The following is a 16,141-nucleotide window of genomic DNA, read 5'->3' on the forward strand; positions in this document are numbered from 1 at the left end:
TATGTAACAGATGCCTAGATGATTATACTACTGCCATTATACCATTCCTCATTGAGGCTACTCATATGGTGAACACCTGTGCCAAATTAATGGAATATTTAAGAGTAGTACTGTGTGGGAAGATTAATAGAGAAAGCACAGTTTTATTTCTTGTTATCTCTTCAGTGTCACTGGAAAAACCCTTCACATCTGAAGATAATGTCTTGTCTTCAGTTTCTTTTAACATTTGCATTAATTCTAATACTTGCTTTAGCCTCTTTCTTAGATAAACATTTAAATATAACGCAAAGCTAATTTTGCTGATTCAGAAATGGGTCTCAATAGGCAGTAAATATGGAGCATTCCTCCCTTTCTCTGGATATCAGTTAACATTAAATTTTAAAATTTTATACAGGCCTGAAAATATATGTTTGTAAATATATTTATTAGGTTTTCCAATAGAATAGTATTTATGTGCTTAATTTATGTCATCTGTCTTTACTAGCTGCAAGTGTGTATAATATCATTGTGCCTACCAGTATACTCAATTATCCCCCTTTTTGAGGGAGATGGGCGGTGATATAAATTTGAATAATAAATAAATAAATATTTCCTTTTGATTGAACAAAACAGTTACTTTTCTCTTATTTTTCTCTGTTGTGAAGTAATAATTGCGGTGCCTAAGTTATTAAGCTGTGAGTAATGCATTTGACTGTAAATAAAATAACCAGTACTTCTTGAACTACACTTTCTTGTATTCTGTACATAAAAAAGGTTTGGTTTAAGGGAGATGGCTAAGAGGTACTGATAGCATTAAAAATTAATCTGAGAGCATTTTGATGTGCAGCTCTCTGTATATGCATAATGTTCACGGAACATTATTGTAACAGCAATTCATCCTTCATTAATTTCTGATAGTTCACAGCGGAACTTTTCCAGTAATGTTGCTAGTTTAAGAAATTATTCTTTACAAATACAACGGAAGAGTCTTCTGGACACGAGAATGTATAATTCAGTGTACATTTATTTTATTTTATCTTTTAGTATAAAACACCATCAGGAACGGAGAGCTATTTTAACTCCAATTTTAACAGACTTTACAGTACGAGTAACTGCAGCTCCTGCAATCATTTTCACAAAAGTAATTTCTCCAGAGAACTTGCACACAGAGGTCAGTATTGGATTTGAGATTATGTTTATCACTTAGCTTTATATCTGCACATTTGTTAATTATTAAAACAGTACATTAAACTGTGGTAACTGTGGTGTGCACTTCTCTGCCCTATGCCAGAACAGTCAGTCCTGGCAGAATCATTTTCTTTTCTTCCTTCAACATTGTCACCAGATCGGCAATGGATAATCAGTCGGCTTAGGTAATGCTGGACATAACCCTGTCATATATTATATCAGCTATTATAACAAAGACAATTTGCTCTTTTATAAGAGCTTTTATAAAGAGCAAATTATCTTTGTTATGAGAATCAGTATGGTGTGATGGTATGGTGGTGGATTTGGATCAAGAAAACATGGGTTTCCACATTCAGCCATAGAAGCTTAGGGCACTCATTCCTTATTAGCCCAAGAAATCTCACAGGACTATTGTGAGGATAAAATTAGAAATAAAAATACTGCTTTGAGTACCTTGAGGAAAAAATGGGATATAATTCTAACAAATAAATAAATATTTATTACAGTAAATAAAGAGCCAGTTTGGTGTAGTGATTAAGGCACCAAGCTAGAATCCAGGAGACCACGAGTTCTAGTCCTGCCTTAGGTACGAAGCCAGCTGGGTGACCTTGGGCTGGTCACACTCTCTCAGCCCTAGGAAGGAGGGAATGGCAAACTGCTTCCAAAAATCTTGCCAAGAAAAACTGCAGGGACTAGTCCAGGCAGTTGCTAGGAGTCAGCATTGACTTCAAGGCCCACCAGCACAAAAAAGTAAATAAATATTATTTTGTTTTATTTCAAATCACTAAAATATACCACCTGTCTAGAGGAACTGTTTTTTAAATGAGAAAATGTTAAAACGCTAGAACACAGTAAACTATCCAGAAGTGTTAGAGACCGAATGTGTGTGCATTAACCTGTTAACTTGCTAAACCACAATGTTCATAAATTGCATATATGCCTTTCTTTACTTGGAAATAGTAACAATAACAATAATAATTAAAAAGTGAATAGTTTAGTGTTATATCTGAGCCTGGGATTGTGGTCTATTGCATCCAAATGAAACTGATTTATAAGGCATTTTTAAATGAGGGCTTATCTGTGATTTCATCATCCTTTCTTATTTACACACAATAAAACATAATCTTGCATTCAGATTTAGGTTTAAGGTATTGCTACCTTATTTTCAAATGTGCACTCACACAAAGAAAATAATGAAACAGAAATAAATACCTGTGTACAATAGCACATAATTGGTATAAATTATGGATCAATATGCTAGGAATCCCATTGTGAAAAAGCAACATTTTTCTATAGTTATCTTTCAACTTGGCAAATAAAGTAAATAAGTCTCAAAATAGGAATTCAGCTATAAATCATACCTGGACCCAGATCCATCTGTTCTACTGAGAAAGGTTCTTATGGTCTTTAGGTAGTGTTAAGTTACTGGGAATTTGCATATTCTGATGATAATCTTGAATAGGAAGCCCCAAATCCTCTGTATAAACTTGACATCTAGAATTAGATCTAAATAAGACATGGGATGTAAGTGAAAAATAATAATCTATGCAGTGTCCAAAGTTGGAATCTCATTTAAACATAACTCGTTTCCCGGACCACAAATTCATTGCTTTCAAGCACATACTGAAAATTGACTTGATTTAAACTGAGATGCCAGCTGCAAGGAATGCCTCACACATATTTTTTTCCATGCCCAAAATTATGTTTAAATCAGGCTTCAGAGCATGTTTTCTGAAGATCAACCTAAGAATCCTTAAATGTCAACATTGGGAAAGCAGCTCATTTAGGACCCCAAACGCTAATTTCTTCTGTAAGATAGAAGCTCAAGGCACAATTTGAGGTCACCCAAAGGAAACACAGAAGGCCAGAATACCTTCTCTTTAAATTTCTTTCAACCTTTCAAACTTTCACCAAGAAAGTTTATATCTTCTTTTTGGCATCCAGCTGTTTGTTCCCTGTAGCTCCTGTCAGTTTGCTTCAAACTTCACACAGTAGTTTTGAGCTCTCATCCTTTCTGGAAGAGGATTTTAGCCTTGGTATTTGAGTTTTGGTCACTGGGAATGGCCAGGAAAAAAACTGGAGGGCTCTGTGTAAAGCATGTCCTATCTTGCTGCCCCATCTCCACAGCTTTATCTTGCATTGCACATGTGCTGAAAAAAGAGTTTAAAGGAAACATTAGATGAGTAGGGAAAGCATTCAGTACAAAGTAACAGATGAATTTTACAGTTCCTGTTGTACAGGAATGTAAATGCTTTAGCTATTTTAATTTTTCTTGAATCTACTCCCTTTGGATATTCAGTAAGAAAAGGGAGAGGTCTACCACAGATTATTAAGGATGAATATGCACATATTTTTTATAACAAGGGGATATGACCTTCTGCTTAGTAAGCAAATCTGTTTGTTTTCTCCTTTCATTAATTTCTGAAACATGGTCATGATTGTTTGTTTTGTGTGGGGGTTATAATAGCCATGGGACAATGGTAATTTATCTATAGTTCTGCTCAAAATATTAGCAGGCAGCTACAAATCAATTAAATCAGTTATCTGTGAGCTGCAAAATACAGTTTCATTATAAACCAAGATATGCTTGTAAATCCAAATACATCTCTGTCTGTGAAAAGGAGAATTGCAGTTTTCTGCCAAGGAAATGAATAAGGGCTCTGACAGCTCAGAATTAGATGCAACAAAGAAACAGGACCTCACACATGAAATACATGAAGCAGAGGGAAGGTATCTTAATCATTAAATATCCTGCTGGAAGCATAGCTGTCAATGTTCCCTCACTCCTCCACCTGATTTCATTTTGCAGATGGTGCATAGTGCTTTTCTGCTGAAAGAGGTGAAGAAATGTTAATAAACGATTTAGAGAATATAAACAGTTTATATTGTCTTTAAAAAATAAAACTACATAATTGCCAAGAAACAGCTAGTAACCATGGACTTTATTTTGCAAACTTGCTTCTTTCATAGGAAATTTTAGTATGTGGCCATTCTTTGGAAGTGAATATGACAACAGGTCTGGATTTCTTCCTCAGTGTTGCTCAATTACAGCTCCTACAACAATTAATACAGGATAATATGTCTGGATTGGAACCTGCCAATACAACTGCAGAGGTAACTTCCATTATCAGTTGACTTTTGGAAGCAACTGTGATTCATCATGCAATTTCCAACATTTTTATTATCAATAGTATATGCTGCCTAAATATGTGTTACATATACCTTGATTATGGCTGAAAGTGACACCTCAGTATTGTGATCCCCTTTGGGATATACAGGAACACTGTCTTCTGTATGTATTTTCTTCCTGTGTTTTGCTTATCTGATCTTAGGAAAGGAAAAGTTTTGTTTCTCCAAGGTTTCATTCTTTTCAGCTATTGGCTATGGTAAAATTGCTACAGTTGATTTGTACATTTCTACAATTGAGGAACAAGCAATGTAGTTTAAACCATACTTAAAACCTTCCCCAAACTGATGCCCTCCAGAAGTGTTGGAATTGCTGTTACCAGAATTCCAAGTCAAATTTTTTATTTTTATTTTTTGCCATTCTGGCTATAGCACATCATCTGAAAAGGAGCACTGGTCTCAGCAGTATCCCATATAGTATTGCCCAGAATGGTCATGGTTAGCTCCATAAATGCTGTAACATTTGTTAGAATATCAAGGAAAACCAACTCTGTGGAACTGAGTGAGGATAGTCATCTTGTTCTGCCACTACCCAATGAACACCTATCAATCCAAATACCAATTACTGACATAGAACTTGTTATGCAAACTGTTACAAGCATTGATTAAAAAAACAAAAACAAGAACAAAACTATTACTGAAATGCGTGAACATGAGATCTCTTTTGGAAGTTTATTTTCAAAGTAAGTATACTGTGGGAAACTTTACAGTAAATAATATACAAGGCAGTATTTCTTTTCTTTGGTGGAACATAAAGAATCATTAAGTTGATTATCTACTTGGAATGATACTTAGCCTGCAAGACAGGTTTCACATCTCAAAAATTTTTCACTTTCAGAAATGCCTGAAAATTTATAAACAGAAAAAAAAAAAAGTGTAGAAGAAACAATTGCTTTTTGTGAGTCAATAGAAATCAGTCATTTTGAGGAACATATAATAGGCTCAGGAATATGTAAAATATTTGAATCTGCAAAACAATAAAATACTGGGTCATAAACAATGGTAGCATCAAAGCTATTTCACTTATGAGATGAGCATTTAGTATGAAAGCAAAACAGTTCACTAGAGTTTAGGAGACTGTGTGTAGACTCTATACTTTGATTAATATGTTCTGGAACATATATAGTTTTTTTTCCTTTTGTAAATCCAAGCCTGAGAAATGTACTTTAATAATGAGTATTCCTATAGAATAAGATCCTAAATTTCATCTGACAATCACATCGAATGGGACTAATTCCTCATCATGTAAACATGCAGATGTTGCATAATCATTCATGGATGATCCATAACTTTTTGTAATGCAAGCTTAAATCAAATTTTATGCACATCGTTGGATTGCTCCCATTTTCCTTCTACTACCAGGAATAGCTGAACAAATCCCAGTGGTTTCAACCATTTTTTTACTTCAAATAAGCCAGAATGATAAACTTGAATTTGCTTTTCATTATTAACTTGGGCTTGTTTGGAGAGGTTCCAGTCAGGAATCCTGGTTGTTACATTACACTAAACAAAACATACACAGGGCTCTTCGTGTTTGCTTAACTCTGCACTTCAAAGCATCCTTAGAAAAAATTAAATGGTTAGTGGCCCAGAGTATTATTTCATTGTGTGCCACTGGCCCAAGGAAAAATGAAAACAAAGGTAAACTGGATGGCAGAAAGTTTCTTAGGGATCTAGATGGATTGGCTATGTTTTCACAATCATATTGGGAACAGGCAAGCTACACCAAATCAGCTGTTTTGTAAGAACATCCATGAACTGCTCACTAAATTCCAAATGTTCCTATTCCCCTTCATTTCTTACTGGGAATGAAAGGTAAGTAGAAATGATTATATGTACTGACTTGTTTCTTTATTTCTGATAAGTAGGACTTATAAATTATTGTAGTTTACCACTGCCTGTGAACAATGCTACTCCACAAAATTATTCTCGTACTGGAAATGATTACAGTGACTATAGTTCAGCAAGGAAGAAGCAAAATAATTTCTGTTTATTGGCAGTTTCTAAGATTGCCCCTTTCAAGGGCTTCAATGCATAAGTAACTTAAAGCTGCTCTTTAACTTCCATTTCAGGATAGAGCCTATTTATGCAATTGCTCCTATTTTGAGGTGTTCTAAATTATTTTATGGTGGAGAACTTTTGTTTAATTTTCACTCCCCCTCTTAGACATTCTCTGAAGAATGAGCATCAAGAAGGAAAAGAAATAAAGAGCCAAAATCATATTTCCCTTTCTATATGCTTCTCAACTCCCCTTAGGAGCTCCCTCACATTTCTTTCCCCAGGAAAGGAAGGCCATCTTCTATTATCTGCAAACACATCCTCCAACACACAGCCTTCTGAGTCCTCTACAAATCCAAAGTTCAAAGAAAAACAATAAAATTACTCAAAGGATTCGGCTGATTTATGATCAAGGTTTCTGAAGTTAAATATATGTAGTTTGACTAAGAAATGCAGAGTCTAAAAGAGGAACATAAATCTGCAAATGTAACACCATAATGTAAACATCAGCAAAAAAGGGACATTTTAGGACTTCACAAGAGATCATTACTAGAAATCAGATACTACTATTCAGAATAAAATAGTGCAGGGACCAAGAACCCTTCAGGTTGAGTTAATGGTTTGAATTACAAATTATTTCTCAAGGACTCCTGTTCATTTGCTTGAACTAACCCAAATGTTATCACTAATTATTCTATATAATGCTGCATTCACCTGAATTTCAAATATCGCTTAGAAATTATGTGGTACATTACGTTACAAAAGGATAAAAATCAAAGACTATTTCTACATTACAGTAATTGAATAACAAGTTTGTTTTTAAATGTTGGGTAACTGATCTGGAAGCAGTAATTACTTTGTTCACAAATATCCAGTAATCATCATATTAAACCCACTTCCAAAAGGACCATATGTAAGAAATAGTATATGTATACTTTTTAAACCAGTGTTATAGAGTAAATTAAATGTTTATATTTTAACAAAATAAAAAACATACTGTGTAGAAGGTTAGAGAGTAACCACATAATTAAGGCCAAAAATGGCTCTTCTTTGATCTAGGTAGGTGCTAAAGGACAAATGTTATTTTATGTAAATGTAAATTTCTGAATTTTTCCATACTTCCTATTGCAGTTCTCAGATCTTTATCCTTGTACAGTTGTCTTATTTTGATTGAACTTGCTTTCCTAACATTGTCAGTCCTTTAGAGTTTAATTTTGCTTGTTTATCTGTCACTGAGATTAAAGTATTTAAGCAGAACAAGAGACTTCTGTGGGTTCGTTTAGTTTCAGTTAACATAACAAAGATTTTAGTTTTGTTACGCTAAAACTTACCACACAAACTTTAACTTATACATCACCAGGTAATACAGAATTGACTTAAATCTTCTTGTATGCTAGCTTCTGGAAAAAATATTTGCAGACAATATGTTAGTGAAGGTACAAATTTATTATTCTAGAATACAGTCCATTTTAGTTTAAGGGGGGAAAATCACTTCTGTATCAATCATCCTTTTCTCTTTTCAGTCTTTTTTTTATGAACCTACAATGAAGTCCACACATCTTTAAAGTTGCCAAGGTTGAGAAACACTGCTCTATGGGCCCTGTAGTCAGCCTAATTTTTGCAGATGCTACAGCATTCCCAAATCTTGCAGCTGACTTTCAGAAGCAAAACCATCAGTTTTCATCAGTATATTTTTAGTTATTGTTATTTGCACTGGGGGCAAAACCAGGTACAAAATGGGTATGTTAAGCCTCTATTTTGGTAAATGCTGAAACTGGTGAGGTGGGAGATAGCTCTGCTCAGACAGAGAATCAAGGCTGGGAGAATAATGGGCAAGAGTATGGTAAGTCGAAAGAGTGGGAGGAAGACGTTTAAGTTTTAAGACTGGAGAACATATGCATACATTTCTGTGTTTTGCAGCGGGTCAATCTTTTGAACAGTTATGACAGCAAACATATCTAGCAGTATCAAGTCCTGGAAGTTTGTGCTCTTAGCTAGTTCCTGAATCTGAGTTAGAGATTTTGGTAGTTTAAAGCTGAAGTTCTGAAAGAAGGAAGGAGGACTGCTCTAAATTTTTGTACTGTATCTAACAGCTGTGTTGAGAAGAGAAATACCAGTTGCAGCAATGTCCTATTGCAGAAGTAGACAGGGACAGTTGATAATTCTAGAAGTTTCTTCTTCTCTGAAACTATACTTAATGATCCACAAATGTCAAATATCTACAGTATCTGCTGTGAGAAGGAGGAGTATGACCACTAGCTGCCTGCAAGTGCAAAGGAGACCACACACTGATTTATAACCAAATGCAGATCTCACTAGAAAAGTTATTTGAGTCCCTTTTCTCTTCTTCTGCACTCTGGGGAGGGTCACTGGGCTTTATTGCAATAGGTACATGTATTGGAATACAAGAATTGGCACCTTCTTGGGGGAACTTTCCATTCTACAGTTGCTTGCAAATCTAAAGAAAGCCACATTCTCTTTCATCTGAACAAGAGTTCCCATAAATTGGGAGGAGTACATGGTTTTGCTGAGAGCAACTGCAGTATGCTGAGGGATGGGGAGCTCTCCTCTGAATTTCTTCTTATATTTTACTCATTACAAATTACTTCATATTCATCACAAGATATTTCCATGTGGCAGTTTGTACTCTCTTTCACTACCAATCCTTCACAGGCTAGTTAAAAACTGAACTTTGATTGTCTTCACTTTTGCCAACCTTGAAATGTTGAGAACAGACAGAGAAAACCACAGGCAGAGCAGCTGTTCCTCCAGCTGACCAATAAGAGAGTTCAAGGATTGACTCAAATAAATAATGGTGATAGGTTGCAGTATAGACCCTCTGTGTGTTTTGAATTGGGGAGAATAATGAGAGAGAGTTAAGGCAAAATTTAACTGCATGTTAATAATAAGCTGGGAAAATTAATCTGGGCATTGTGAAACTGACTAGAAGGATTACGATTGGGTTCCTGGATAAGGTTGCCTTTTTGTCTTCCCTCCTCTTCCAATTTGCATCAGACACTCTGCCTGTTTGTAGCCAGTGTCTACGAAGCTGTGCTGAAGCAAGAGTAATCCTAATAGAAATAATAATAATAATAATAATAATAATAATAATAATAATAATAATAATAATAATAATGTATTAAATTTATATGCTGCCTGAATTGTAAAATAAATAAGTAAATAATCCAGGTTTAGTCAAATTTTCATTGATTTAATTGTATTTAAGATCTCGGAAATGTTAAATAATTCTACATACTATAGATTTGATGGATGTAATTTCTAAACTACAATTTCTTTATAGTATGTTACTAAATTTATTTATGAAATTTAAGCCAGGATCAAGGTCTGTAGACCCAGTGGGGCTTCTGACTTATTTTTATAAAAGGAAGTTTCTTTGATATATTCTTCTGACTTTTTTAAAAATAAAATGAGGTTTCTTTGATATATTACACACTTTTTTTTTTTTTGAAAAGTGGAATTTTAGAAGTTGTTTGTGCTATAGCATGGTTTTGTGTCAGTTTCACTGGGCTACTGCACAAATCTGAGCATTTTTTTTTAGACACTGATCTTAAGCTGCCAAAAAGTGTACATCAGTCAATAGTTAATAATTTGAGCGAAACACATGAACTACCTGCATTGATAAGTAGCAGATTTTAAGTGATATGAATGTTTTTTGGTCACTGACTGTGATGGCTATTATACATATTCAAGGCATTATTAAATGATGCCAAGTAATCCTATTAGGTAAAGGTAAAGGTTTCCCTTGACATTAAGTCCAGTCGTGTCCGACTCTAGGGGGTGGTGCTCATCTCCGTTTCAAAGCCGAAGAGCCGGCGTTTCTCCGTAGACAGTTCTGTGGTCATGTGGCCGGCACGACTACACGGAACGCCGTTACCTGCCCGCCGAAGCGGTACCTATTAATCTACTCACATTGGCATGTTTTCGAACTGCTAGGTTGGCAGGAGCTGGGACTTGAAACGGGAGCTGACCCCGTCACACGGATTCGAACCGCTGACCTTCCGATCGGCAGGCTCAGCAGCTCAGTGGTTTAACCCGCAGGGCCACCGCGTCCTGCAGTGTAATCCTATTACTTGTTGTTTATTCGTTTAGTCGCTTCCGACGCTTCGTGACTTCATGGACCAGCCCACGCCAGAGCTTCCTTTCGGTCGTCAGCACCCCCATCTCCCCCAGGGACGAGTCCGTCACCTCTAGAATATCATCCATCCACCTTGCCCTTGGTCGGCCTCTCTTCCTTTTGCCCTTCACTCTCCCTAGCATCAGCACCTTCTCCAGGGTGTCCTGTCTTCTCATTATGTGGCCAAAGTGTAACGATTGCCTAAACCCAAATACTCAGTCTCACAAGCTCGGGCTTAAAGATAACTGATTTATTAAAGGAATAGTATGCAAATACAGAGAAAGCTGAGAATGAGCAAAAGCGCGCCAAATACAAACTTAAAAGCCTTGCTTGTGGGCAGGTCCCGCCCCGTCACTCGTCAGGACGCTCCCTCTCCCAGGTGCTGAATGCCGTTAGACGCGCCTGGGAAAGTAACCTTGAACAGGAGCGCAAACCCAAACATGCATTCCAAGCCCTCAAAACAAGGGAGGGCAACAGAATGGAAAAACCCCGGGGAAGGGATACGGAACAGAGAATGACATGTGAAACGTTACAATGTTAACCAGACATTAGAATGAGAACATGACATATTGCCCCCCCAAAAGAAATCAGGGAGCCGGTTTGTCAGGATAGGCAGAGTGAAATTGGGCTACGAGACGAGGAGAATGGACGTCTGGAGCAGCAACCCATTCAGGATGAGGGAAATGTTTCCAGCGGACGAGGTATTGTAGAGTAGAGCGCTGGCGTCTGGAATCGAGAATAGATGCCACCTCGAAGTGCTGCTGGTTGTCAATCATGAGGGGAGGTGGAGGAGTGGGTTGCGGATGCCAACGGTCCGATGACAGGCAGGGTTTGAGTAAGCTACAATGGAAAACAGGATGTAAACGTTTAAGGTTGTGAGGTAAATCAAGTTTAAACGTAACAGGGTTGAGCTGAGCAACAATTGGAAAAGGACCGACAAATTTAGGACCAAGTTTTTTAGAGGGTTGTGGGGACTTGATAAACTTAGTTGATAAGTAGACTTTATCCCCGACTGCAAAGGATGGTTCTGGGGAACGCTTTGCATCAGCATGGCGTTTATAGGTGGCTTGGGCATGGTGGAGAGCGAGTAGAATATTAGACCATGAATCTTTGAGAGAGTCTGCCCAGCCAGCGAGGGTGGCTGGAAGTGGTTGAGGATGAGGAAGTTCAGGAATAGGAACAAATTGACGTCCAAAAACTGTTTTAAAGGGAACTTGACCAGTGGTTTGATGAATGGAATTGTTGTAAGCGACCTCAGCAAATGGGAGTAGATCGACCCAGTTGTCTTGCTGGTAGTTGACAAAAGCTCTGAGGTATTGTTCTAATGTAGAATTAACCGCCTCTGTAGATCCGTCCGTTTCCGGATGCCAAGCAGTAGAAAGTGATTGTTTCGTACCCAAAAGTTTCAAAAATGCCCGCCAAAATTGTGACGTAAATTGTGTGCCTCTGTCACTCACCAAACGGGCGGGGATACCGTGGAGGCGGTACACGTGGATGAGGAAGAGGCGTGCCAGCTGTTGTGCGGTGGGGATAGAAGCGCATGGGATAAAGTGGGCTTGTTTGGAGAAAAAGTCTTTGACGACCCAAATGACAGTTTTTCGTTGACTAGGGGGTAGATCAACGATAAAATCCATGGAGATATCTTGCCAAGGGACAGACGGAGTGGCCACGGGTTGAAGGAGAACCTGGGGCTTACCCGGTTTGCGCTTTATCGCCGCACATACAGGGCACGCAGTGATATATTCCTTTAAGTCTTTGAGTAAAGTGGGCCACCAAAATTGGCGGCGAATGAGGTGCAAAGTTTTCACGTAGCCGAAATGCCCCGCTAGCTTGTCATCGTGGCAGCGCTGGAGTATGGTTTTTCGCATTGCGTCGGGTACATAGAGACGATCGTTGCGCCAGGCAAGATCATCGGTGAAAGTTAACATGTGTCTGTTGGCTTGTAACCAAGTATCTGTTTTAAGGTGGGAGTGCAACTGTTGTTGCAAATCGGAGGGAATTGACAAGGGAGGCGGGCCGCTGGAAGGCTGAGCGGCTGGAGGCGGAGTCGATTGTGCTCGGGTCTGGCTGCGAGTCACCGCTGCCAGACTTAATTGTTTGTCGGTCCAGACGGTGCCTTGGACCGTTGGCCCTGGGCCAGCATCTTGGGGTCTGCGCGAGAGTGCATCAGCCAAAAAGTTTTTCTTGCCTGGTATAAATTTAAGAGTGAAGTCAAAGCGGCTGAAGAACTCAGCCCAGCGCAGCTGTTTGGGACTGAGTTTTCGGCTGGTGCTTAGAGCTTCCGGGTTTTTATGGTCAGTCCAGACCTCAAAAGGGTTGGAAGTACCTTCCAATAGGTGTCGCCACGTTTCTAAAGCCGTTTTTACAGCGAAAGCCTCCTTTTCCCAAACGTGCCATCGTCTCTCTGTTTCAGTGAATTTGCGAGAGAGGTAGGCACAGGGTTTTAAAGCGCCAGATTGGTCAGATTGTAACAAAATTGCGCCTATGGAAAAATCAGAAGCATCGACTTGTACCACGAAGGGTTTAGAGGGGTTTGGATGCTGTAAAATTGGTTCTGTGATAAAAAGTTGTTTGAGCGTTTCGAACGCTTGCTGACAGGCTGGAGTCCATTTAAGGAGCGCGCCTGGGTTCTTCGAACGTCGCGTATCCCCCTGTCCTTTGGTTTTTAACAGTTCAGTAAGGGGGAGGGCGATTTCTGCAAAGTTTTGGGCGAATGCCCGATAGAAATTAGAGAATCCAAGGAAACTTTGTAATTGTCTCCTGGTACGGGGAGGCTCCCATGCCACAATAGCTTCTACTTTTGCAGGGTCCATTTCAATGCCCTGAGCTGAAATTCGGTAACCTAGGTAATCAATTTGCGACTGATGAAACGCACATTTTGACAGTTTTGCGTACAACTCTGCTTTTTCCAATTTAGCCAATACCTGACGCACCAAGTGGATATGTTCTGACATGGTTTCAGTATAAATCAATACATCATCCAAATATACCAGTACCCCCTTAAATAGGTGGTCATGCAAGACCTCATTGATTAACTGCATAAAAACCCCGGGTGCCCCCGATAAACCGAAAGGTAAGACTTTATATTGGAAAGCCCCAAGAGGACAGTTAAATGCTGTTTTCCACTCATCCCCTTTCCTTATGCGAATGCGAAAATAAGCTTCTCTCAAATCCAGTTTTGAGAAGATTTTGCCTCTGGCCAGATGTGATAACATATCTTTGATCAGGGGCAAAGGATATTTATTTAATATTGAGACCGCATTGAGCCCGCGGAAATCGGTACAAAGTCTTAATGACCCATCCTTTTTTGGCCGAAATAGGACAGGAGCTCCTACCGGGGAATTTGCCGGCTCAATGAAACCCCTAGCCAGGTTTTTGTCAATGAACTCCCTTAGCGTGGTAAGCTCTTTGGGAGACATGGGATATATTTTCGGGTGAGGCAATTTTACATTTGGTAAAAACTCAATGGCACAGTCCGTTTTTCGGTGGGGTGGCAAGCGATCCGCTTCTTTTTCCCCAAATACTTCAGCAAAATCCTGATACTGCTTGGGTAGTCCTTCAAGAGGTTGAAGCGTTTGCACAGTAGTATACGCTACCCCTCCACCCTCCATGTCCTCCAGTAGGTCCTTTTCGGGTACTTTGTAAAATCCATCTGCAAACGTTACAGTTCTATGGAGCCAGTTGATAAAAGGGTTTTGTTGCACAAACCAAGGCATTCCCAGGATTACCAGAGGACCCCCTACTGGAGCTACCACAAATGGCAGCTTTTCTTGATGGGAGCCCATCTGCAAAGCAACCAGTCCCGTGGAAAGATTGACTGCTTTCCCTCCCGCCATAGTTCCATCCAATTGGGTGAAAATCATGGGTCTTGCCAAAGGGAACGTGGGCAGTTCGAGAGCTGCTACCACGTCAGGGTGCATTAGGGAACGGGAGCAACCCGAGTCTAGCATGGCCCACACTTCCACAGTTTTGGTTTTTGAGCTCAGTTTAACTTTAACAGTCAGTGTGGGGAAGTTTCCACTCACCGAATCATGGTTACGCCCGGTTTCTTCCACCTGCCCTAGGGCGCCCTTCAGGGCAGGTGGTAGGCTTTTCCCGCCGGCTGCTGGAATTGCAACTCTTCCTCCTCTTCTCCGAAGGGTAGGTCGGGGGGGTCCAGTTCTGCGAGGGCCGCCTTCAGTTTTCGCGGTGGAGCAGGAGCAGGCGTCTTTACCGTGGGTTTCGTCTGTCGTTCCTCAGGACGGCGTCTCGGGCACGACGTGGCTCGATGCCCTTCTTTCCCACATCTGAGGCACTGACCCTTGGAGAACCGTTGCTCCCTCTCCTCTTCCCAGGTTTTCGGTTTGGGGCGGCCGGCAAGTCCAGATGTGCGCGCTCCTCTAGCAAGACGTGTTTGTCTAAGCTCTTTGGTATGGGCGTAGGTTCGTAGGGCATTTTCTGCGCTTCCCGCCAACTGAATCCACCCATATAGCGTTTTGGGATCGTCTCTACCTAGCGCCCATCGAAGGATTTCGGGTTCTAGCCCCTGCTTGAACAATTCGATGATTGTTGGCTCAGACCAGTCTTCCACTTTTCCTGCTAAAGCTTTAAACTCCAACGCATATTTAGCAACTGAGAGGGACCCTTGGTAGAGTTTGCGCAGGTCATTTTTGGCCGTTTCTTGAGCTAGGGGGTCTTCGAAATGCTCCTTGAGTGCCCACAAAAATTCATCAAAGTCCTCTAACTCAGTTGCCTCAGCTTGGCATAGTTGCACATACCAATCTGCTGCCCTTCCTCTCAGCTTGTTGGCAATGAAATTGACCTTGCCGTGTTCAGACCGAAAGTTCCGACCCCAATCTTCTATATAATGCTTGGCATTCGTAATAAAGAAGGAGAGCGTTGCGGGATCCCCATCAAACTTCACTCCAAATGGTGGGAAGGTTCTTGCCGGCTCAGCTGGCTGTGGCGGTGCCGCGAATGACAGCGTACGCCGAGCCCCCACAGGTGGTCGATCCCTAGGAGGTCTTGCCTCTCGCTCTCCCCTTTGATGGGCTGATCGAGTCTTACTTCTCCCCCGGGTCGACAGGGTGCTGTGCCTGGGGTACTGTGACGGCTCTTCCTCCCAATCCTCCGGGGTGGGCTCTGCCTCTCTGGGCTGATCCTCTCTGGGTAGATCCTTGAGGATCGTCACTATTAAATCCATTTTATCTTCCAATGCCCTCATACGGGCCGGAGTGACCGGCTCCTCCGGGGGTTGGTTGGTTATCACCACCTTCGGTGACAAGGGGACTTCGTGCTCCCAGGACAATTGGGGAGACCCCCTCCCCGTGGTTCTTTCCATAACAGATCTCTGTTCACTCCTAAGACTCTCCTGTATGGATGTCAGCAGCTCGTCCAATTGGGTATCTCGCAACTCCCGACGTGCTGCTCTTTGCGCTCTCGAGGTTAGCGCTGGCCGGCTTTTGGCCACCTCCCGCTCTTCTTCGCCTCCCTCACTTACGCGAAGTTGAGGTTCTGTCATCGCTAGCGTTCCCTCTTATCCAAGGATTGGATGGGGCCAGCGGAAAATGGAAAAAATGATTCTCAGCTTTATGTAACGATTGCCTAAACCCAAATACTCAGTCTCACAAGCTCGGGCTTAAAGATAACTGATTTATTAAAGGAATAGTATGCAAA

At 40.4% G+C, this 16,141-nt stretch overlaps 1 protein-coding gene across 3 annotated transcripts in view; it reads left to right on the plus strand.

Moving 5' to 3' along the window:
* The window catches only part of VPS13B (vacuolar protein sorting 13 homolog B), a 385,119-nt gene that overhangs the window by 205,871 nt on the left and 163,107 nt on the right, over nucleotides 1-16,141 (plus strand). For all 3 annotated transcript variants that reach the window (XM_063299549.1, XM_063299547.1, XM_063299548.1), the window contains exons 32-33: nucleotides 1,024-1,150; nucleotides 4,138-4,281. In XM_063299549.1, the coding sequence (XP_063155619.1) occupies nucleotides 1,024-1,150; nucleotides 4,138-4,281 (271 nt within the window). The remainder of the gene's footprint in view (nucleotides 1-1,023; nucleotides 1,151-4,137; nucleotides 4,282-16,141) is intronic.

This window comes from Candoia aspera, chromosome 3, assembly GCF_035149785.1.
Source record: "Candoia aspera isolate rCanAsp1 chromosome 3, rCanAsp1.hap2, whole genome shotgun sequence".
NCBI lineage: Eukaryota > Metazoa > Chordata > Lepidosauria > Squamata > Boidae > Candoia > Candoia aspera.